Source organism: Pelodiscus sinensis, chromosome 1 (genome assembly GCF_049634645.1).
Source record: "Pelodiscus sinensis isolate JC-2024 chromosome 1, ASM4963464v1, whole genome shotgun sequence".
Taxonomy (NCBI): domain Eukaryota; kingdom Metazoa; phylum Chordata; order Testudines; family Trionychidae; genus Pelodiscus; species Pelodiscus sinensis.
In genome coordinates, this window is record NC_134711.1 from 60904624 (window position 1) to 60929751 (window position 25128).

The window sequence follows — 25128 nt, forward strand, 5'->3', positions numbered from 1 at the left end:
ACCCCATATATGAGTGTCTCTGGTCTTGGATGCATCAGTACTGCACTGGGGAATCCACTTGGGGCCCCTTAAGACTCAAAACCGATGGTCCTCAGAATTGCGCTCTTTTTGTATCAGCGTCTGGGAGCTCAGTGCAGTCCATCTAGTTTATAAAGCACTCCTGCCACACATCACAAACAAAGTCATTTTGGTTCTGATGGACAGTAGCCTGCCACGTTTTATGTCAATAGGAAGAGTGGAGCTCACTTTCTCCCTTCCCCAGCCCGTGCTAGGAAGCAATCCTGCTGTGGGAGTTTGGATAGTGCATTCACTCCACCTTGAGACGTGTGCCTCCTGAGAGTGCAAAACCAGCTGGCAGATCACCTCAGCAGATCTTTCTCCTTTTACCACGAATGCTCCCTTCAGCCACACATTACAAGGGGCATTTTCCAGCAGGGAGGGACTCCCCTTATAGACCTGTTTGCAACCCACAACCACAGGAAATGCCACTAGTTCTGTTCCCTCCAAGGCCCATGCCTGTGATCTCTTAAAGGACATCTTGCTTCTATCATCAATAGATCAACTGTATTATCCCTTTCTCATATCCTGATAATATACAAGGTTCTGATGAAGATCAAGCAGGACTGGGTCCTACCCTGGCCCAGGCGGCATTGGTTTGCCACCCTCTTAAACCTCCAGATGGAGACCTCATTCATGCTATACCCAAACCTGTTTTTTTGAGACCACGCTCAGCTGTTGCACTTGAGCCTCAGAGCTCTTCATCTGAGGGCCTGGAAGCTCCATGGGGGAGCATTTTACAATCCTGAGGAGCAAGTTTTCTCAGAGGAAATACATTTTATCCTCCGAGGCAGTAGAAAACTCCACTAGAGCCACTTACCTTGTAAAATGGAAGCGATTCTCTACCTCATCCTCCCAATGTGGCAATCTGCTTACGTAATCTTAGTGGCAACTCATATTGGAGTACCTGTTGCATCTGAAACAATAAGGCCTGACTTTCTTACTTTCAGTCAGGGTCCACCTAGCAGTGATATTAACCTTCCATCCTTGCATCAGCAACTGGCCTGTCTTTTCACAGGAGATGGTTATCTATTTTATCAAAGACCTGGAGAGGCCCTGGAGGTTTTTCGCCTTCCTCTGTAGCATGGGGCACGGATCACTGCTGGAGGATTCTCTGCATCTTGGGGCCTTTAAACCATTTGAGGACTTCAATATCTGAGATATAGGTGAGAGGATTATTCCAGGAGTGGGTGAGTGAGATTCTGTGGCCTGCATTGTGCAGGGGGATGATGATCATAATGGTCCCTTCTGACCTTAAAGTCTATGGCTACGTCTAGACTGGCATGATTTTCCACAAATGCTTTTAACGGAAAAGTTTTCCGTTAAAAGCATTTGCGGAAAAGAGCGTCTAGATTGACATGGACGCTTTTCCACAGAAGCACTTTTTGCGGAAAAGCGTCCGTGCCAATCTAGATGTGGTTTTGCGCAAGAAAGCCCTGATCGCCATTTTTGCGATCAGGGATTTTTTGTGCAAAACAATACCGCATTGTCTACATTGGCCCTCTTGTGCAAAAGCATTTGCGCAAGAGGGCTTTTGCCCGAACGGGAGCAGCATAGCATTTCCGCAAGAAGCACTGATTTTAGACAGTAGGAAGTCAGTGTTCTTGCGGAAATTCAAGCAGCCAGTGTAGACAGCTGGCAAGTTTTTCCGCAAAAGCAAGTGCTTTTGCGGAAAAACTTGCCAGTCTAGACGCAGCCTATGAGTCTATGAGATTATGCCCCCAGTAAGAGAGACTATTCCTCCTGACACCTAAACCTTGTTTTTTCAAAACTTACAAGTCCCCCGTTCAAACTACTGGGGATATACTTGATGCTTCACTTCTCCAGGAAAGTGGCCTTCTTAGAGGCCATCTTCTCAGCCAGAAGGGTTTTGAAATTCTGTGCCCTCATCTTGGAGCCCCATATATGATCTTCTTCAGGTATAAGGCTCAGTGGGTCCTCACCCAGCATTCCTCCTGAAAGAGGTTTCGCAGTTCATCAAGCAATCATCCTACCCCTGTTCTTCCTAAAGCCGTGTCCGAACACGGAGAACAATGTCTACACTCCTTGAATTTTAGACATGTCTTGGAGTTCCGTATACAAAGAACCAAGCCATTTTGGAGCTCACCTCAGCTGTCCGTAGTGATAACAAAGAGGATGAAGGACCATCTGCTGCGATCTCCACCACAGGATTTCGTCCTGGATTACATCATGCGTTTATGCGTGTTACAGGCTTGCTGATATTTTGCCTCCGGCTAACCAGACTGCTCATTTTACAAGATCACAAGCCTCTTTAGCTGCTTTCCTTGTGCAGGTCTCTATTCATGACATCTAGAGGGCAGTAACCTGGTCCTTGGTGCATACAGTCTCAGTTCACTATGCCCTCAGTCAGCAGGTCAGAGACAATGCCGACTTCAGCCATGCAGTCCTGCAGTCAGCTTGTTCTTGAGCTCTGAGCTCACCTCCAGTGCAATTGCTTGGGAGTCACCTTCATTGGAATGAACACGTGCAAGCACTCAAAGAAGAAAAACGATAATTAACCTTTCTGTAACAGTTCTTCGAGATGTAGTGCACATATCCATTCCAAAACTCATCCTCCTTACGCTCTTATTGGAGTCACCTCCTCAGAAGAAACTGAAGGGATGCAAGATCTGCAAGTCTCTTTATACCGGTGCTATGAGAGCATGGTGCCAGAGGGTGCTGAAGCTGACCCGAGGGATACCACTAGGAGAAAAAATTCTAGCAACTGTGCTTAAGGCGCAAACACACACCTGCATTGGAATGGGCATGTGCAGCGCATCTCAAAGAACAATAGTTACAGAAAGGTTAGCAACTGTTTTTTCTATAAATTGCTTGCTTGAGTTATTCTTTGAAAAGAGAGATTTCCTGGATATTGAAGATCAAATGCAGGGAACAGACATTGGGATAATTAGCACTAGGAATAGACTAATTTATGGAGCGTCAGAAAGTGCTAGCAGCTACTGAGCTGCAGCTTTGCAAGAGAGATTTGACTTTAAAAACAAGGTGATATACAGTTTTCTATCAAATTTACTCCACTCAGATCTGTTTCTTTTAAAAAGGTCTATTAAAGCTCTAGAGATGATTTAAAATGTGACCATAAGATTTTTAAAATATTGTGCTTACTGTAGTTGTATTATGACTGTGAGATTGTACGTCCACTGCAGACTCAGTTAAAATGACCAGAGTGTGTATGTGACTGAGCCTCATAGTGCCAGGGATTGCATTCACAACTTGGTAGAAATATGAAGGACTCATTAATTTGCATATACATTGTTGGAATACTTATTTACAAACAAAAATCCATACAAGCCCAATATTTTATTTATTTGTATCTTTCTTTGTGTAAGGCTAGAGACTGCATGTTGTATTTCCCAGCAATCAAAACCAGTGTAGCTAATGAGCTTTGTTTCCTCTTTATGATGTTGAAAGTAGGAGTCTGTGAGCACTCTTCTGATTTATATCTCAAATTCGATAGGCAGATGTAAACGATATATCTTGTCGAGGCTAAAGCTTTTTCGCTGTCCCTTTTCTGAAAACTGATGACAGATTTCTTTAAAGAACAGTAGCTTTTAGTAAAATTGCAATATTGACTTTGTGTCTTTCTCATTGTGAAATATCTCCCATCTCTCCCTTTTCTGGAAGCAAGAAGAGAGAAATTATCTGGAAATCCTCTTGTTTTGCTGTACCAGTAATTCAAGGTGGCTGGTTGTGGGAGACATTCTTTCTTATACTGAAAACCTGGTAGAAGGGTATAATAATTCTTAGCACTTATATATTATTGTATATGTCCAAATTATTGTACGGACAACCCCAGTGGGTTGAATACAATACAATCTGTAGCTGATTAGCTTTTGAGCAATCGTAAATTAAATAACTATTTAATTTTCAACATTTGGCTATCAGAATAGTTACATTAATAAATTTACCTTTATAAAAGAATTCCAAAGTGTTGTTTCATATGCCCAAGAATAAAGTCAAAATAAAAAGAGTAATCATGATACCCTATTATCCTCTGCTATTTTTACACATAGACCAAGAATCTCTCTATGGGTCCAATTTGCATTTCCAGGTGGCTAATAAATTTATTGAACTGATAGTTTTCATTAGGTATTGGGTACATACTTGCTGTTAGCCAAGGTAAAAATATCTAATTCTCTTTCACATTAGGTTGAGCTAATCTAAAATAGATCTTCTTTAACATAATGAGTTGACATTTAGATACATAGTAGTCTATTCTTATGAATTCAGGTTCTCCAAACTGCATATCTAAGACCACACAAAAGCCTTTACCATATCAATGCCAAATAATTGCTGGATGTATTTTGCAGAAGAGAAATAGCTGTCAATATATGCTACAAGTCCAACTTAATCCTGCAGAATTTCACTACTGACCTGTTAGATTCTTATATTGGAGGAGGAAATGTTTGTATGAATTGGCAGCTTCTGTTTTTAAAAAAGATTGGGAAACCTTTCACATATTTTCATTTAATTTTCATTGTCAGATTACTATCCTCCAAAGTCCGATACATTGATTCACTCTTTATACTGTAGTATCGTGAATGTTTTTAAATAAAATTGAGCGAATAAATTATTTTATTACATAGTAATCTAGAGGAGAGGCAAGCTACCATTTTTCTTTTATTCTGGTATTCCATTAAATTGTGGAATCTGACCTAAGAGTGAGAGAGAGAGGCATTATATACGGGGAGCCGACAGCCACGGCAAGACCCAGGGCATGGGAGGGTGAAGCTCCATTATCCTGGAAGGGGCGGATCCTCAGGCAGAAGGGTAGGAGCTGAGAGTAGCCCACTCTCAGCACTGCCTGGAGCACACCGCACAGTGCCTTGGCTCTGCAGGCAGCCCTAAGAGCCACATGGAGTGGCTGCATGGCACTCTGGCAGTGATATAAAGAGCTCAGAGCAGGGGCCAGAGCCCTGGGCCCCTTTGAATCACCAGGCCCCAGGGCAACTGCCCCCTTTGCCCTTCCTCCCCCCCGCCCCACCTGTCAGTGACCTTGTTTATATATAGTGGCAAGTGATAGAAATGAATAGCAGGAATGGAGAGGTAAAGGAATTGCATTGGAATTTCTTTCAGTTACCAAACCAAAATTTCAACAAAAATACCGAACATCCTCCCTCCCCCTCAAAAAAAAAAAAACACGGGGGAAAAAATTCTGTTGGGAGGGAGGGGGCAAAGTTGTTGAGCAAAAGAAAAAAGGACCCTAACAGTTATTAAACAAACTAATAATAATAATAATTAATAATAAAATAAGACCGCATTAAAACAGCAAGGCCCCTTTAATTGCGTACAGAGTCAGAATAGGGCTAGGGAGAGAAGAGGTTGAGCACTAAGACCCAAGGAAGGCATTGCTTCCCCTTGCTCAGGTCTTTGTTTTTTGCTGGTGGCCATCTTGTTTTCTTGGTCAAAACAGAAGGGAGCTTCCCTGCAGAACTAGGTAAGCAGAGGATCTGGGGGCGGGAGTCCGGGGGCTGGGCCCAGTTGCTGAGTGTGTCGTAGGGTTGCCACGTGTCCAGTATTTTTGCCTCCTGGCAGGGGGAAAAAAACAGAAAATACCGGACATGTTAGGTGTCCGGTATTTTCTGATTTTTTTTACCAGACAGGAGGCGAAAATACTGGACTGTCCGGGTCAATACCGGACACCTGGCAACCCTAGTGAGAATTGCACACAGTGTTGATTGTGAGAGCCATGTGCTCTCTTTACATCCAATCGAAATGCTCCTATAGTTCAGTCAGTACCCCCTGCAAATTCTAAGTACCGAAGTGCAATTAACAAAACTATCCTATCCCAGAAGACTTGTCTTCGTTACAACAGTCGTGTGGCCCACTGAGATAAGCGAGGAGGACCACTTATGTGGCCCACTCCCTAGGCTAGGTTGCCCACTGCTGCAGTAATGTGTCTGTTTCCTTTGTAGCTGGGGCTTTCAGCAGAGCCCAGATGTAAGTTCTTCTCCACATTGGCAAAGAACCAAATTAAAACAGTTTATTTTAACCCAGTTTAACATAGTGTTCCCCACCCAACATGGCTGATACTAACCTGTTTTTAGCTCCATCCAAACTGTTTAGTGAAATGATTAGGGGATGGTTAATTTTGCTCCCTAAAACCAGCCATGGAGCTCTCTCCTTGCAAAGGTGTGTGTGTGGGAGAGGTGCTCAGCTTTGTCTATACCAGGACTGTAGCTCTTCTAAACACTAAAGAATGTGCTTTGTATGTCTGTGTTCTATGTGGGGATGTGTCAGTGGCTGAGAGAAGTTGGGGCTACATTTGCTTTTCCTCTGAGCCTCCTTCTCGATTAGGATTTCTCTTTTCAGGGGGTCCTAGTGGAGCCATAGACAGAGGAGTTCTTCTGGGACTAGTGTGTCTGGAGCTTTGGGGTAGTATAGAGGAAATGCAGATTTCTCCCTCCCCTACTCTCACACACAGGATTTCTCTTGGGAATCTGTGGGGCTTATAGGTGGATCCTCCAGTCTTTTTCACTGGGATGCACCCCTCTCTGGAATGCTAGGTAAGTAAAAAAACTGCACCAAAGGACTCTAGCAGAATTTTCCTTACTGCTCCCTCCCTCCCTCCTCCTGGTTTCCTCCACAGGGGTTTTTTACTGTGGAAAGGGATGATCTGATCCCACCTTAAAAACTGGGTTCTTTTGATCAGGAGTTGTCTCTTAAATGTGTATCTGAATGGTGCCTAACTTAATCTGCTGCTGACTTTTGATTGGTGTCCCTGGAGGTCTTTCTATACAAATAGTAAATAACATCTGAAAACTTGCATGTTAAACAAAGTTCCTCAACTTATTTCCCGACTCAGTGCAAAAGCATTGTAAGGTTTATAATTCCTATTGTTTTGGCTGTTATTTTTAAATCAGAAGTCTAAAATGTACTCATAGCTGACTATTGAAGTTGTGGAGAGATCTAGTAATATGCTTTTGGAACACTGTTTGGCTTTGCTTTTATTTGTTATGTTTGGGTATTAAATCCTCACTGTTTCTGGAATAGTAGTCCAGCCCAATTAAGTTAGCTGTAAAATTAAATTTCTATACCAGCTGCTAAGCACATAATGAAATTCTAGGGATGGAAGAAGAGTTCTGTTTTAGAGCGGGGGGGGGGGGGGAGGGGAGGTCTATAACATATCATGTGACCAGCTTTCTAGTACAAATATCTTTTTAAATTTAATTATAAATTGAAACTGTCAGAATAGTAGTTTGTGGATTTTTTTGCATATGTGGTGCACCTTATTCTGTTAATGTGGTGATTTATTTTTAATAAATACTGTATGATATTAAAGTAGTGTTTGGTGACCTGAACATTGGTCAAAACAACTCTGTTATCAAGATAAAAGGGGTGTGTCATAATATTCATACTTATGATTTTGAGCAAAATGTTTAATGCATACAGGGCCTCTTTCAGGATTTCTGTTCTTTAATGATCCCCCTGTAAAATGCATTTCCATTCTGCAGCCCAGTATCTCCCACAGTTCTTGACAGCTGGGCTGCTCTCCTCTCTTTGCAGCTCCTTGGAGGCACATCAGTGTTTTGAAGCCATATGCACTGTCCTCACACCTTCAGCTTCTGCTTGCTTCCAGTTTCTCTGCATTTATGACAATGTGCAGATGGTGGTTTTTTACAGCTCCACCTTTACATCTGCTCACGGTGGGCATTTTTGTTAAAAATTGGGGCAGTACTTAGCAATGATTTCCCTCAGCCCCTCTTCAAGTGTGATTCTGACATGGCAAATGTGGACCAGGAATCTCTGGGCAGGGGAGGGAAAGTCAGCAAACATCAAGAAGATCTATTTAGCTGACTCAGAGGGTAAGACCAATGGGCTCCTGGAGTTCTATCCTAAGGATCCCAGAGAAAAATTGATGCCACTTTCGAAGAAGACTCTGGGGCTTTCTCAGCCTCCCTTCGGGACACCCGTAGCAGTTACATGCTTTGCTAGGTTATCACTCTCCTTCCTGGAAGATCTTGGAGCCTTGAAGGCTAGAGATCATGCTAACTTTAGCTCTATTTTAAAGAAAGTTTTCCTAGCAACAGCATTTGTTCCTGACGCCTAAATGGACAAGATGAGACTCTCAGATAAAGCAACGTGCTCCAGTTGTGATTAGACACCACTTATAGCTCTGTCCCTGGAAGGTGGATTGTCATTTAAAATAGGTGCTATGCTTTGCCAAATTTACAAGCCCTGCTTTTTGGAGAGAAGCTAAACAAGATCGTGGAGAATGTGTTAATATCTAAAAGGTCTCTCCCCAAACCACACTGCCCTTTGAGAGCATATAGGCTGGCCTTCAGACAAAGGCATTTCTTTTAGTCTTCATTTTTGAACAGTACCTAGCACAATGGGGCCTGATCTTGGTTGGGGCTTTTAGATGCTTCTAGAATATAAATATTAATTTTATTTTTCCTTATTGTGCAATTGAATGCTATAAGCCCAATACCTGTTTGAACATCTTTTAGAAAGCTGTCCAATCTCCATGTAAAATTATATGAATTTACCAATTTCCTTGGTTCCAGGGATTATAATTGCCCCCATATTTTTTTAACTTCAACTTCCAGACACTGGTTCTTTCTGTTCTTTTGTCTACTACACTGAAGAGCTCCTAATATCAGATACTTTCTCTGTGTGTAGGTTTTATAGGTGTTTTCATCAGATGTATAAACAAGTGTGAGATTCAAAGGTCTTCTAACACAGAAATTGCCATCTAAAGATAAAGGGACACATTTTTTTCTGAGTAGTTTCACCACCAGAAGGATCCAGATGCATTGTTAGGTGAGTTTCCCTTTCCTCCAAAGTTTTGTTACTTATCCTGTCACTGGGACACTGCTGCAGTTTGTGTGAAAAGTGGCAAAGTCTGAAACACAGGAAATCTGTATGCCTTGGTGCAGGACAGCAAAAGGGGGTATAGTGAATGATGAAATGTGGTATCCTGGCCATCAGATTATACGCTCTGTTGCAGAACTGTACCAGGTTCAAAGTGTCTGCAACCAAAAATATCTTGATTTAAGGCTAAGATTTAGTCATGGGTGTTTTTAGTAAAAATCATTGACAGGTCACTGGCAATAAATTAAAATTCACAGCCCTCTGACCTGTCCCTGACTGTTAAAAAAACAAAAGACCCCCAAAAAACCCCAACCCACAACCTTGACTAAATCTCTACTTCTGAGGCACCACTGCGCTGGGCACCCCTTGACTCTTGGGAAGGGATGGGAGGAGGGCACTACCAGCTGCTATGGAAGTCATTGAGGTCATGGAATTGGTGACTTCCGTGACCTCTGTGACAATATCACAGCCTTATCCTGATCATTGAACAGTAAAGAGCAGATCTTTCCACTGGGGAAATAAGTTTTTCTTGGTGTATGGGAAGGGACCAGAACCATCCACTCCTGTGAAATCTAACCTTAATTTAAAATAAATTATATGATTGGTGAGAGTCTTATCTGAATGACTATAATCCACGTTGTTTACTGATCCACTGAGTCATCAAAACCGTTAAGTATGACTATTCTTCATCTTAGGTGTCTGCTGCTTAGGGCTAAGGTCTTTCTCTAGGAAAAAGGAAAGAGAAGTGGGCTGGTAGACATTAGTGGAATGGCTCCATGTCCTTGAAAGTGGCCAAGTCCTGAGCCACAGAATAAATACCCTGTTTCTAGTCCCCACTGCCTGCAGTTGTTAGTGACAAACAGAGAGAATAAATATGAGTTAAAATGACACTATCTGGGTTAGCTGGGAAAACTGTTGATGGCTCTGGAAAAATTAAATTTTGACATCTTTAGAGAACATAAGAATGGCTATACTAGGTCAGACCAAAGGTCCATCTAACCCAGTATCCTGTCTGCCGACAGTGGCCAAGAGGAAAGAGTTTATAATTGTTTGAAAAATGAATGTTACATAAATATGTTTTCTGTTTCATAGGATGACTAATTCTCCCTACAGATCAGCCAAGGTTTCTGCCCAAGCCCAGTCCCATACGTTTTGGCTAAAGATGCCCTAGTAGAATGACACACATTTACCTACTTTGGAAGTATGAAAGACTGACCCTGATGTGATTTGAACTGGTGGTTCCAGGAACAATAGGAGGAAAAGAAGCAAGAGAGAGATTTTTACAGTTATTTCTATATTAAACATTTTTGAGACCCTGCTTAGAAGTATCTCTGTCACATCTAAGTTTCTAGGTAGTGATAGATTTCAGACTTGTGGCTTTGATCAATAAAGCATCTCCTCTGGCTGGCACTGAAATAAAAAGCAACTCTGAGTCATCCATTATGTCAGTAGGCAAGTGTCACCTTTCAAAAAGAACCACCAACACATAGATTTAATTACCTGCTTCGTGTATAATCTTGCAGTGCAGATGTAGCAGTTTTTTAAATACAGAACCAAACCATTTTAAAGAAATATTATGAAAAAATCACTTCTCTGCAATTTTAATAGTAACAGTTAAAAATGACTGCACTGAAAATTTAGATAAATATCCCCTGTTGTTTTTAGTTTGTTTGCTTTGACAGCAGTTTATGTATAATTGGCTTCACTTTTAAACTACATTGTGGTATGCAGTAGTGTTATACCTATGTTTGGACTCAGATACTTACTCCTGAGGGAATTCTGAATTACTGCACATACTCAGAATTCATGTCCCCCAGATTTCTTTGCTTTCCCTCAGAAAAATGAATTTGGAGGGGGAAACAAAAGGGAAGATACAAGAGCGGTCATGCACCCCTCCCCAGCAGTGCAGGTAGGTTGGTTCGTGCACCTGAAGTTGCCAGCAGAAAGATAAATCACCACTCGAGGGTGCTATGCAGTTGTGTGTAGGAGAGACGCACACACTCTGTCCTTCTTGCTAGCTTTTGCAGCATGCTTGAGGTGGAAGGGCAGGGCTTCAGTGAGTTTCTGAGGTAGTGTAGGCAGATTAGAATGTAGCAATCTGCCTGCTTCGTGATTTGTTTCTATTCTCTGTGAATTCTCCCAGGACTGTAAAACACACGTAAAAGTTTTAACATTGCAAGAGCGTTGTAAATGCTTATGGAGCTTTAGGGGTTAGAACTGGTCTAAATTTTTGGACTGAAAACATTTCCTATCAGAATGTTCTCCATGAACTGTTTGCTACAGACTAGGGGTGTTAAATTTTGATTAATCAGCTAATTGAGTTGTTGATGGAATTTCCATCCACTACTTGATTAGTCGATAAGTGAGGGTGCTCGCTATCACCGGTGTGCCTCTGCCTTTTAAATGTAGTAAGAGCCATGGGTGACTGTTACTGCATTTAAAAGGCAGAGGCACAGTGGGAACCTGGGGTGAGCGGGAACTGAAGCAGTTTCCGTTCACACCACATCCCGACTACTGTGCCTCTGCCTTTTAAATGTTTCAGTCCCCGCGTTCCCGGTTTCCCCGCTGCACCTTTGCCTCCCCTGCCCCCCCACAGAGATGGTGCTGGGGGGAACCGGCTTTCAAGTTGGCTTCCCCCAGCACTTGTTCCTGCTCCCTCCTTTGCTGCCTCTGATACAGAGGTAGCAAGGGTGGGAGGGCGACTAATTGAGTAGTGACTCGACTATCCGATAAGCTTATTGGGTAGTCAACTAATTGCTTACATTCCTGCTACAGACCTCTGGAGATGGCCAGTAACCCATATGAATTGAGTTTGATTCCCAGCCCTCACTTGCTTTTCAGTCACCTATGATGTAACACTAAGCATATGGCTGCATAAATTTGTTGACTAATAACTAGAAAGAATTGAAGAAGACCTCTGTGTGTGCTCCAAAGCTTGTCCCCTCTCACCAACAGAATTTGGTCCAATACAAGATATTACCTTACCCCTTGTCTTTTTAACTGTAGTCAGTTTCCCTGTTTGTATGTTTCTCAAAGTAACCAAGGAGGAGATGATGTATTTTTAAAAGATACCAAACTGAAGTTTTAAACTACCAAAATTGCCAAGTAGAATCAGAGCAGGTTTTAATGCCTGAAAATATTTGTAACTCAATTTTTGAGTGACTCAGTTAAATTGGAATAAGTCTGTTCATCTTTCACTGAATAATAGAACTGCAAGAATTCTAAAAAATAGGCTTGTTGATGTCCTTTTCCTTTAACTGTCAATCAAAATTTTATTGGTTTGAAAGTGAAATTCTGTACAATGACTTCTTATTTCTGTCATAAGCCCTCTTAAAATGTTGTTGAACATACAATTTAAATTCGAAAATGTAACTAATTACTCTTACTGGGTATAGGTTGGTTTTTGAATTTAGCATTTGATGTACTACTATAAAAGTAAAATGTGTTCCAATTCAGATACATAGAGGAAGCTGTTAGAAAGATAATCTTCTCCCTGAAACAAAATATCTGTATTATATATACAAAAGCAAAAAATGGAGCTGGACCTTTTCAAGCTTGTTCCCTACCTCCAGGGTTGGACTGCAGTGTTTGATGTCAGGCTATCCTACTGAAAGGAATATTGGTAGCATCCTTCTTCCTCTCATTGCTTTAGGGTACTGCAGCATATATGGGCCTCTTTCTCAGGAGGGTTGTCAGTAGTGGGTACTGTACATATGTGTTTCTATGCATTTAGGTTGGAGTTTAATGCTGGGAGTGATTTTAAAACACATTCTTATTTGGGCTTATAAGGATTTGCTATTAATCCTTTGCAAAAATATCAGCCTTGACCATTGTTGAAAAATAAGAGGCACACAGCCAGGTAAGCAGACATGCCCTTATAGCTTGTATCAGCATCTCTGTTTACAAAGCAGTCAGAAGCAGCTGCTTTCCAGCACTATTGAAGGGTTGTATGCATAGTCCACTGAATGTACCCAAGTGCTGATGCTCCTCCGCAGCTAGAGCCCCTTTTATGTGGCTGTGACAAGCTCTTTGATAGATGCTCAATGAATGTTGACATTCATTTTATTTTTAAACCAAGCTGCTACTTCCATTAGCTTCACGCCTGCTTGCTCCCAGGTGGTGCTGGAGGAGGCGGAGGGAACTGCTGGGCTTTCAGTCAGTGATGCTGGGAGGGGTTGTGGGCGGGATCCGCTCCCCCTTCTCTTCTGCACCTCGACTTTGCTCTCTCTGCACTGCAGATGTCCTCCAGCAAAGAGAGCTTCTGCAGCACACTCCTGCGCCCTCTCTCCTTGTAGCGCCTCCAGACCGGCCCTCCTGCTGCTCTAATGCCTGGGTCAGGAGAGATTTCGGTCTCTAAGGAAAGTCTTACACAGCTGTAAATAAAACAGAGCGTCGTCTGAATTTGCGTCACGGGGGCCGCTGCGCACCACCTGCTGGGGCGAAGCCCAGCGTGGATGGTTTGTCGGAGCCCCGTGGGCACCCATGAGGCAGGACAAGCTTACGGGCTCCCTGAGGCGCGGAGGAAGATGTTTGAAAAGGCAAAACACAGGCGGCGGCGTGGGCACCATCCTGAGCAATGTGTTGAAGAAGCGGAGCTGCATTTCCAGGACGGCTCCTCGCCTGCTCTGCACCTTGGAGCCAGGTAGCGTGTGCGCGGCCGAGGGCGAGCGAAGGACCTCGGCGGGCTTTGCTCCCCAGGCCTCAGCGCCGGCCCGGCTGGGGTTTGAAAGTGGCGCTGCTGTCGGTGGCAGCTTCCCTAATGCTCTTAGCCAGGCTTAGCCGGGCGGGCAGGAAGGGGCAGGCAGCTGGCCTGGAGCCGCAGCCGGGCGAGCGTGCGCTGGGCGTCGGAGAGGACCCCGGGCGGCTGCTGCCAGTCAGGGACCAGCGCTTCTCCCGGGCGGGGGGCGGCCGGAGATGAGATCCCCGGGTAGGCGCCGGGGGGATGTGGGAGCGGGGATGCCTCGGGCGTGTCTGTCATTCCGTACCCAAGGCAAATGGCCGCTCCCTGCCAGCCGCAGCCTCTCCAGCGCCGTGCTGCAGGGCTGCGCCTGGAGAGAGGCGCGGCCGCAGCCACTGCGTGTCAGCCTGCATGGACCCTCCTCGCGCCGCCTGGCCCTGCCCCGCCCTGGCCCCGGAGCGGCTTTGGGCGGGGACACGCCGCTCCTGCCCTTGCTGCAGGCTCGGTCCCGGCCGCCAGTTTCGGGGCCTGCCGCGCGTGGCGGGCGGGGATGATGAGCGCAGAGCGGGTGCTGGCCGCGCTGCCGCTTACATGGCAGGCATCTCTGTGCGGAATGGCTGACGGCGCTTTGCCTGCCCGTCTGCCCGGCCCAGGGAGAAAAGCTGCGCGCCAGCGTGGCTCTGGGAGGCGCTTGGGACCCGTTGTTGAACTTAGGGGCATAGACCAGTAGTGCCTGTGGGGTGGTACCTGAAGACTGGCCTCATCCCTTAGCTGTCCTTCCACTTGGGAAAATTGCCTCTCCTCCCTGGGGAGTGGATGGGTGAAGCAGCGGCTTTGTGCTCCAGCAGCAATGGAGTGCACCCTGTCTGGAAGCCTGCCCCTCCTCTGCGTCCCAATGGGCCATGCTACCCGCAGTTCTGCTTGCTCAGTTCCTGACCTTCTCTGGGACTGGTGCGTGGCCTTTATAGCTGGTCTGTTCTTGCTCTTCTCCCATCTACCTTATGCCTACTCTCCCTAGTCTTTTTTTCTTCTTTGTGTTGCACTGCTTTGTTGTCCCCATCCCTCTTGAGATGTGAATTAGTGAGCTGATTGCCAGGGTTCTCTGGGCAGGCATCATTTTGGCACTCACTTGGAGATGACTATGCCTCCTCATTCTGATCTATGGCTCTTTTATATGAGGTTAAACAACATGGCAAGTAGTTGTTAATTCATCTTAGAGAGATTACTAGTCAATGAGTCTAACTCAGGGTGCAAATGTATCTCCTTAGGCCCCTTGCTGACAGGAGTGTCTCTCTTCTGCTTAGTGACATCACCCCTTTATTAAATCAGTGTCATCATCTGGAAAACATTTGTGAGTTGAGACTTGGGAGCCCTTTGGTTTCATTTACGCAGAACAAGTCTCCACTGTATTCCTTGCCATATCTGGGGTCTTCGATTAGATGTATAACATTCTGCCTATTTTCAAGATTATATTTGTCCAGCCACACCCTTCTCTATTTCTGGCTGGCTTTGTTAGTGGTGTTTTCTTTGTGTAAACTGCAAGACTACAGAGGCCTTGGTATTAGATGGGTCTGTAAGCCATGGAAAGCTGGAATGCTCTCTGTATTTGAGTACTGAGTTGGGGGTAAGTGCATGACTATTCAGGAGGGTTATTGCTTCTGTCTACTATTCACTGATACCAGAAAATGTTACCTTAAAGTGCCCTCTACGATTATACTTTAAGAACGGGTGCAGCTAGCTATTGACCTGAATTTAAATTGCTGTATATCTTTATTGTTTTCTGTATTTAGAAATAGACTGTTCAGGGATGAGATCTGGTTTTGTTGTACTGATACGTGTTTGCAGCAAATATGATCTAGCTCCTTTTGAGTGCCATGGGGCAGGAGCTGAATCCTAAGTAGTAGTCACTGCCAGGTGTAAGCACTAAAATGTCCAAAACAGATTCTTTTCAATGCATTGAAAATATTAATATAGAAGACAAATCCTTGAATCTCCCCAAACCCATTAAGGCTGTTTTTTACCTTAAGTGCAGATAAAAACATTCAGATGGTAAATTCCCCGATTACAGTTTTAAAATGGCCAAATCTAGGGTAGGGTTTCGTTTGCTGAATTTTTTCCAATATGTATGTGGAAGATTTTGCTTTCAGTCTAAACCTTTGTATACCACCTCTTCTAGTCAAGTTCTAAGCATCTCATCAGCAGTTTCATATGGAAATACTGTCAAAACTTAATCGCTCAGCACTAGCAAATGCCACTACGGTTTTTCCCCAAACAATACAAGGCCTAATCTAGGGAAGTGAGGAGTGGTTCTGTTGATTTGGCTTACTTGAAGCACAGAGTTCTTTACGTGCGTGCGTGTGTGTGAAAGACCATTTTCATATGGAAAGATTTCAAATACAAAGCACACATGGTGCCATTAATTAGGTGTCATAGGAAAAATGTCTTTAGAAGGGCTTTGTCCTTTTATATACATTCTTTTGATACCAGTTAGTGCAAAGAGAATGTGAGTGAAGAATTAAATTTTGGACTGTTCAGCACCTTAGTTTTGGACAGCGACATTCTGAATGATTGAGGACTAATTTAATCTAACATGCATGATATACATTGGATTTATGTATTATTATATATACTAGCTGGAGTTACCTGGCATTGCTTGGGGTGGGTGGTGGGGTCCTGCCCGGGATGTCCCATGTGAAGGGTGGTAGGGGGCAAGCATGGGACCTAGGGTGGGTGGGGCAGCCCAGCTTGCGCCCGGGGCTGCAGGTGCCGCGGTGGGCAACAACGCCACTACCTGCCCCGAAATTTTTGCCCCACTACCTGCCGCACCGTGGGGCTGCGCCAGGGGCTACCTTCTCCGCGGGCTGTGGCAAGCAGGTGCCGGGCTCCCCGCCATGCTACCAGGAAGCTGCACCAGATCCCGGGCCGCTCCTAGCACCACCACTGCCTCTGCCTCCCCACTGTGCTCGCCCTGCTGCACCCGCAACTGCTCCCTAGCAATGGCCGCGAGCTCTAGCCCGCTGCTTGGCAACCCTTGGCCGCCGCCGGAGGGGAGGGGCCCGGGCCGAGTGACATCACAGGTGGGAAGGAGGAGGGGGCTCCCCCGCCACAGCTGCACCTGCACAGTGGAACGGCTTGGTAGAGATGAGTGGGGCAGCTGCTGCTCAGAGCGCCGCCCCTCCCCTCGTGCTTCCACCACCAACCTTAGTGAGTGACTGTCCCCACCGCTTCCTCCGGGAAGCCACTTCTCCCCGCACTGCCAAAAGTACCTTAAAACCTTCTCCTGGAGGAAAGGTTACTCCATGCAAAGTTTGGTTGCGGTAGCTCTTATAGTGCCTAAGTTATTAGTGCCCAAACATTCTCCTTTATATATTAGATTATGGCGTGTCCAGATGCTATAATCAGAAACTATTACAAGCCAAACCTGAGATCCTACTCTCATGTCTGAGTTTGCATTTCAAAAATGTCATCTATATTAAAAATATTAATTAACTTTAATTGCTTTTATAGGCAGAAGAAACTCTTACATTTAAAAGAGTACTAACCAAATTTAATCAGAATATAGAGAAATGATAGCATATTGAATATAACATATTAAGCAATATACTAATTAATGTAATAAAATAAAGGTAAGTGTCTAGTGTTTTAATATCCAGAATCAGAAGCATATAGAAATAAAGGCTTTTTTATATTTTTATGTTTAGATACCATGCTTTAAGGATGGAATGATTTCCTATTCAGTGTACTACTGTGGTTTAGCATAACATACTTTTTTGGGAGTCATGTATGCTAACTGCATACTGAGGAATCCTATGGACATTGTATATTATGCACACATGAAAAAGTCAGAGCTCTTTGCCTTCCTTCTTTTCTTCAGTAGACTTTTCCATTGCAGCAAGTTTTTATTTTATTTATATAACATTCCATTACAATGGGTTATTTATTATATATAACACTGTAGTAATGGAAAAGTCCATTGGAGAAGAGAGGGAAAGTAAAGAGCTCTGACTTACTCACTGTGTGCACACAGTGAATAATGTCCGTGTGGAGATCCCTCAGCATGGAGTGATCTTAGCAAAATATGTTATGCTGAACCACAGTAAAATACTGAGCAGGAGATTATTCAATTTTTAAAGCATTATTTATACTTTTTAACATACACCTTCAGTTTGCTTTGAAAACAGGAATGGTAATAGAATGCGGTCATTCAAAAATACATAGTTCAATGTAGAGTTCTTTATTTTCTCTTTACTTGATTAATTTTTTTTTTCTAAATAGTGGTCATTATTTTGGTTTGTCTTATTTTCCTTTTTGTTTTACTGTTGTCTCTAGGGGTTGATACAAAGTTGAAGTTCACTCTTGAACCATCTTTAGGTCAAAATGGTTTTCAGCAGGTAACTTCATTTGTTTTCACTTGTTTTTAAAAAACTGAAGTTTTCTTTTCCATGTACTTATTACTGTAAAGGTGCATTGTTTTGTTTTTTATCTTAATATGGGTATATTAATTGCCACTATATAGGTTTGTTTTAACTAGCATTTTGGAAATTTTAATACAATGTTTTTGTTTTCTCTGGCTTCTTTGAATCCACATAAAGTCAGAGTCTTACATTTTCTGTTATATAAATAAGATTTATATTTTGCCTTGATTTAGTGTTTCTGTATTCATTCTAGAAACCAGTCCATCTTATGGCTAAGTATTTAATTTCTTAAACATGGGAAATAAAATGAATGTTTCTTACCTACAGTCTTGCATACATTTCTGTATTTCTGAATTAAACTAATGCCATGTTTCATGTGCTGGATGTTTTTGCTTTTAGTGGTATGATGCTCTCAAAGCAGTGGCCAGACTGCCAACAGGAATACCAAAGGAGTGGAGGAGGAAGGTAGGTAAATCTTCACAATTCATGAGATAATGGCAGTCACATATGGCTTGGAAATGGTATGAATTTGAGAGTCTTTTTCTTTGAATGCACTGGGGATTTTTCCTTGTTCAGAGCTATCCAGGACCAGCCACCTGCACTGTTGCACAGATAGGCAAGGTGCTATTTACACTAGTGCTGTTGATCATTCTTGAAATTCAGGAAAATTGTAGCAGGGCAGGTTTTGGCTTTTACCACTTTACTCTGCCTACATTCAGGCTACGTCTACACTGGCCCCTTTTCCGGAAGGGGCATGGTAATTTTTGAAATCGCAATAGGGAAATGCGCGGGGGATTTAAATATCCCCCGCGGCATTTAAATAAAAATGTCTGCCGCTTTTTTCCGGCTTTTCTAAAAGCCGGAAAAAAGCGGCGGACATTTTTATTTAAATGCCGCGGGGGATATTTAAATCCCCCGCGCATTTCCCTATTGCGATCTCTGAAATTAACATGCCCCTTCCGGAAAAGGGGCCAGTGTAGACGTAGCCTAAGGGTTTCCACTTACAAATCTTTCCTGATAGCTGATTGTCAATGCCTGAAAATCAGGGCAAATCTCCTGAGCAGACAGGCCTTTAAACTTATGAAGCTGAAGTTGACAACTGCTTTCAACAAGGCATAGTGCTGATAAGAATTCCCACACGAACATTTGGTCAGAGAAAAGCAGCATGCTAGACTAATAGGGGAGCTAAGGGTAAGAATGATGTGCATTAGAGACTGTCATTAATATGAAACAGCTGAGTTAGTGCTGTAAAAATGTATCCACTGGGAATTACATTGAGATTGAAAAATCTACTTTACTGCATCCTTAACTAAGATTTGAAGCCATATTCCCAAAAGTTAAAACCTTGAGCATTAGTCTTTTGCACAGACTAAGTGAAGGGGACATTCTGGCTTCAGTTTAATTCAAGCACCATTACGGAAGGTTTAAAACATACATAAGATATATACGTGGTTTAATATAATTTTTGTGTATTGGGATCTTTCTCCTTTTCCTTTCTTACACCCTTTTGGAATATTATGTATGCAGGGTATTTCCATGATATTAATTTAACCATAAACTTCTACGTTAAATCCAAAGGCCAAATGGTATTACTCTAAACATGTCTACATAAGCCTACATAATAGCAATTTACTACAGTCAAACAGTAACAATATATTTATAGGCATTTTATCAAGATACTTGGTAAAGGATGTTTAGACCCATATTGGTTGATTCCAAATGTAGTCCGGCAGATATTGGCTATGAACTTTTAAGACAGGGCTACATAACACGTGGCCCATGGCCGCATATGGCCTGTTCGATTGCAGCCCGTGGTGCTGTTTGTGTTTACGTAAGGCTCAACACGTGGCCCATTGGTGGGATCCTTTGAACATGGCCTTCACTGGAAACACGCTCCATAATGGCTAGTCAATATAATGGGCTTCTGTTGATATGTGTTTTAGTAGTTAAATTCCTGGACTGTCATTGCCCATTAAAAGTGCTGTCATGGGTGGAAATCGGGTAAATATTGCATTTTATTAATATCAGTAGAACTGACTTAAACGGGGCCTGCATGTTATGTAGTCTTGCCTTAATCTTTGTTTTCATGCCCATGAATGTGAAATAAGCTTTTTGAATATATTTGCGAGTATATGCAACCACACTAAAGTTGCGACCCTTGGCATGTACTCTGAGCATCATTGTAGCCCCCGGGGCTTTCATAGTTGAGTAGCCCTGCTTTAAGAGTTTACTTTTTTAATATCCCATAACAATCGCTTGATATCATAGAATCATAGAATAATAATAGGACTGGAAGGGACCTCAAGAGGTCATCGAGTCCAGCCCCCCGCCCTCAAGGCAGGACCACGCTCCGTCTACACCATCCCTGACAGATGTCTATCTAACCTGTTCTTAAATATCTCCAGAGAGGGAGATTCCACCACCTCCCTTGGCAATTTATTCCAATATTTGACCACCCTGACAGTTAGGAATTTTTTCCTAATGTCCAATCTAAACCTCCCCTGCTGCACTTTAAGCCCATTACTCCTTGTCCTGTCCTCAGAAACCAAGAGGAACAAATTTTCGCCTTCCTCCTTGTGACACCCTTTTAGATATTTGAAAACCGCTATCATGTCCCCCCTTAATCTTCTTTTTTCCAAACTAAACAAGCCCAGTTCATGAAGCCTGGCTTCATAGGTCATGTTCTCTAAACCTTTAATCATTCTTGTCGCTCTTCTCTGTACCCTTTCCAATTTCTCCACATCTTTCTTGAAATGTGGCGCCCAGAACTGGACACAGTACTCCAGCTGAGGCCTAACTAGTGCAGAGTAGAGCGGCAGAATGACTTCACGAGTTTTGCTTACAACACACCTGTTGATACAACCTAAAATCATATTTGCTTTTTTTGCAACAGCGTCACACTGTTGACTCATATTCAACTTGTGGTCCACTATGACCCCTAGATCCCTTTCCGCCATGCTCCTTCCTAGACAGTCGCTTCCCATCTTGTACGTATGGAACTGATTGTTCCTTCCTAAGTGGAGCACTTTGCATTTCTCTTTATTAAACCTCATCCTGTTTACCTCTGACCATTTCTCTAACTTGCTAAGGTCATTTTGAATTATGTCCCTATCCTCCAAAGAAGTTGCAACCCCACCCAGTTTGGTATCATCTGCAAACTTAATAAGCGTACTCTCTATCCCAATATCTACATCATTGATGAAGATATTGAACAGTACGGGTCCCAAAACAGACCCTTGAGGAACTCCACTTGCTATCCCTTTCCAGCAGGATTTAGAACCGTTAACAACAACTCTCTGACTATGGTTATCCAGCCAATTATGCCCCCACCTTATCGTGGCCCTATCTAAGTTATATTTGCCTAGTTTATCAATAAGAATATCATGCGAGACCGTATCAAATGCCTTACTAAAGTCTAGATATATGACATCCACCGCTTCTCCCTTATCCACAAGGCTCGTTATCTTATCAAAGAAAGCTATCAGATTAGTTTGGCATGACTTGTTCTTCATAAACCCATGCTGGCTATTCCCTATCACTTTATTACCTTCCAAGTGTTTGCATATGATTTCCTTAATTACCTGCTCCATTATCTTCCCTGGGACAGACGTTAAACTGACCGGTCTGTAGTTTCCTGGGTTGTTCTTATTCCCCTTTTTATAGATGGGTACAATATTTGCCCTTTTCCAGTCTTCTGGAATCTCCCCTGTCTGCCATGATTTTTCAAAGATCATAGCTAAAGGCTCAGATACCTCCTCTATCAGCTCCTTGAGTATCCTGGGATGCATTTCATCAGGACCTGGTGACTTGCTGACATCTAACTTTCCTAAGTGCTTTTTAACTTGTTCTTTGTGTATCCTATCTTCTAAACTTACCCTCTCTCTGCTTGTATTCACTACGTTAGGCACTCTTCCAGACTTCTCGGTGAAGACCGAAACAAAGAAGTCATTGAGCATCTCCGCCATTTCCAAGTTTCCTGTTACTGCTTCTCCCTCCTCACTAAGCAGTGGGCCTACCCTGTCCTTGGTCTTCCTCTTGCTTTTAATGTATTTATAAAAGGTCTTCTTGTTTCCCTTTATGCCTGTAGCTAGTTTGATCTCATTTTGTGCCTTTGCCTTTCTAATCTTGCCCCTGCATTCCCGTGTTGCTTGCTTATATTCATCCTTTGTTAGTTGTCCTAGTTTCCATTTTTTATATGACTCCTTTTTTATTTTGAGATCATGCAAGATCTCCTTGTTAAGCCAAGCTGGTCTTTTGCCATATTTTCTATCTTTCCTACACAGCGGAATTGTTTGCTTTTGGGCCCTTGACAACATCCCTTTGAAATACTTCCAACTCTCCTCAGTTGTTTTTCCCTTCAGTCTTGCTTCCCATGGGACCTTACCTACAAGTTCTCTGAGCTTATCAAAATCTGCCTTCCTGAAATCCATTACCTCAATTGTGCTGGTCTCCCTTCTACCTTTCCTTAAGATCATGAACTCTATTATTTCGTGATCACTGTCCCCTATACTGTCTTCCACTTTCAAGTTCTCAACTAGTTCCTCCCTATTTGTTAAAACCAAATCCAGAACAGCTTCTCCTCTGGTAGCTTTTTCAACCTTCTGAAACAGAAAGTTGTCTTCAATGCAGTCCAGAAACTTATTGGATAGCCTGTGCCTCGCTGTGTTAGTTTCCCAACATATGTCTGGATAGTTGAAGTCCCCCATCACCACCAAATCTTGGGCTTTGGATAGTTTTGTTAATTGTTTAAAAAAGGCCTCATCCACCTCTTCCACCTGGCTAGGTGGCCTGTAGTAGACTCCTAGCATGATATCACCCTCGTTTTTTACCCCTTTTAGCTTAACCCAGAGACTCTCTACACAGCTATCTCCTACGTTCATCTCCACTTCAGTCCAAGTGTGTACATTTTTAATATACAAGGCAACCCCTCCTCCCTTTTTTCCCTGTCTGTCCTTCCTGAGCAAGCCGTACCCTTCCATACCAACATTCCAATCATGTGTCCCATCCTACCAGGTTTCTGTAATACCAACTGTATTATCATTCTGTAATATCATTACCAACTATAGCAGTGTTTCTCAACCTTTTTTTATAAAGTACCCCATTAAAAAAAATTAAGTACCCCCAGTATCTACAGTTTTCAGCTATATACTTTTTTTTTCTACTATTGCAACAGATTTGTTTAAACAACTTAATTGTAGCTGGATGGGTGATGACATTTTTGGGTGTAAATAGTACAAAAATAATAAAGCGCTGTAAAACTTAAAACAAAAATTCAGTTTTCTCCAAATTTCAGTTGTGTTGACATACTCCCCAGACTTCTCTCAAGTACCTCTAAGGGTACTCATACCACTGGTTAAGAAACACTGAACTATACCATTTTAGCTAAGGCCATATGAAGTAGTTCCTCATATAGTCAATTATTTACTGCATATGATACCCATTTAACTGTGTATTATTTATATTATTTGAGCCCAAACCTTAAATAAGACAAGACTGATAATCAAAGGGTCACTACAAGTTTAGCACAACTCTTCTTTCTCATGATCTCATTCTTTCTGGACATAGATTTGGGCTTATTTTTCATTTTAATATCGTAACTCGGTTTAAAACCATAGTTCATCTAGCTCTAATATGGTCCTATAGTCCCACATTCCCTGTCTCTCAACCCAAACCATTTTCTCTTTCAGACAGAGAATAAAGTAAACAGTCATAGGAGTATCTTTTCCCCCTATTTGTTTTAGTAAGCAAACCATTTGCATCACATTGGAACCTTTCTGCTGCTATTTTCTTCCCTATAATGAAGTCTTTCTCTCTCCTTCCCTCTAATAACCTGTTTGCTATTGCATTTGTTACTTGTTCTGTGAAGCTCTGCAAAGAGTAACACAAGTTACAGATTCTTTTTCTTCCCCTTCACCAAGACCATATTTATGCTTTTGCTCATTGTTTTGCTAGCCAGAGGATCAGCAGCGTGACACTGCCATCGCCTTCCCCACATCCTTTTAAGTTTCTGCTGATCTAGGAGAAAGCATTCTACCCTGCAGCAGCCCAGTGAGAGATCCTCCTCACGTGGTAGGGGTGGACAGGATAAATGTTAAGCTGCCTCCAGCAGAGGTGGAGGACAGTGTCCAGGCCACTCCTTTTGTATGGGACATTTTTCCTCTTGGCCCAGGAGAAATGAATTATGAAACCAGAGAATATCTCTGGAGTTGCATTTTACTGCTCTTGCTACTAGCAAATATTATGTGGAGGTGCAGCAGCCACACAAATACATTCCCTTGCACAAGAGATTATAGGTATGTGTATGTGGGAGATGGAAAATGCACAAAATTTGTGATTCTGCAAGCTGGATTTAAATCCCTCCTGTAGCTGCATATTTAAGTGTTTAGTACAGTAGGAAGTGCAGGGATGGCTTTTCTCACTTAGATCAACTCCGCTTCCATTTTACCATTTCTTCTACCTTTCTACAAAGCAATCGTCTGTCATTATTAACCATTATTATGCAATGTTATTATTTACCTAATGTGGATGCAGAAATCTCCCCCTTTAAAGATGCACTCATTCAGTTATCATTTAGAGCAGGGCTGGGCAAGAGGCTGTCAGTGGGCTGGATCCAGCCCACAGCAGCTCCTGGCCCTGTCCCCTAATGCATTGCCTCGGAGCCGCTGGGGAGGTGTGAGCCCTTTTAGCTCCTGCTGTTTAAAGTGCTCATGCCTTCCTGGCAGCTCCCAGGCAGTGCGTTAGTGGAGGGGCCAGGAGCCGTGAGCCCTTTCAACTGCTTGAATCTGAGGAACTGTTCTGGATTGAAGTGTCATTAGAGGAGGTTTTGGAACAAATAGAAAAACTTAACGTAAACAAGTCACCAGGGCCGGATGGCATTCACCCAAGGGTTATAAAATAACTCGAATAGGAAATTGCAGAACTGTTAACTATGGTTTGTAATCTATCCCTTAAATCGGCTTCCGTACCTACTGACCGGAAGATAGCTAACGTGACACCAATATTTAAAAAGGGCTCTAGAGGTGATCCCGGCAATTACAGACCGGTAAGTCTAACGTCGGTACCGGGCAAATTAGTCGAAACAATAGTTAAGAATAAAATTGTTAGGCACGTAGAAGAACATAATTTGTTGGGCAAAAGTCAACATGG

At 42.9% G+C, this 25128-nt stretch overlaps 1 protein-coding gene across 7 annotated transcripts in view; it reads left to right on the forward strand.

Moving 5' to 3' along the window:
* The window catches only part of TBC1D30 (TBC1 domain family member 30), an 87646-nt gene that overhangs the window by 23255 nt on the left and 39263 nt on the right, over positions 1 to 25128 (forward strand). For 4 of the 7 annotated variants that reach the window (XM_025188268.2, XM_025188266.2, XM_075931080.1 and 1 more), the window contains exons 3-4: positions 17897 to 17958; positions 18382 to 18447. In XM_025188268.2, coding sequence (XP_025044053.2) covers positions 17897 to 17958; positions 18382 to 18447 — 128 coding nt within the window. Of the gene's footprint in view, positions 1 to 13222; positions 13532 to 17896; positions 17959 to 18381; positions 18448 to 25128 lie in introns of those variants that run through there. The other 3 variants (XM_006130200.4, XM_006130201.4, XM_006130203.4) reach the window with 1 other exon arrangement.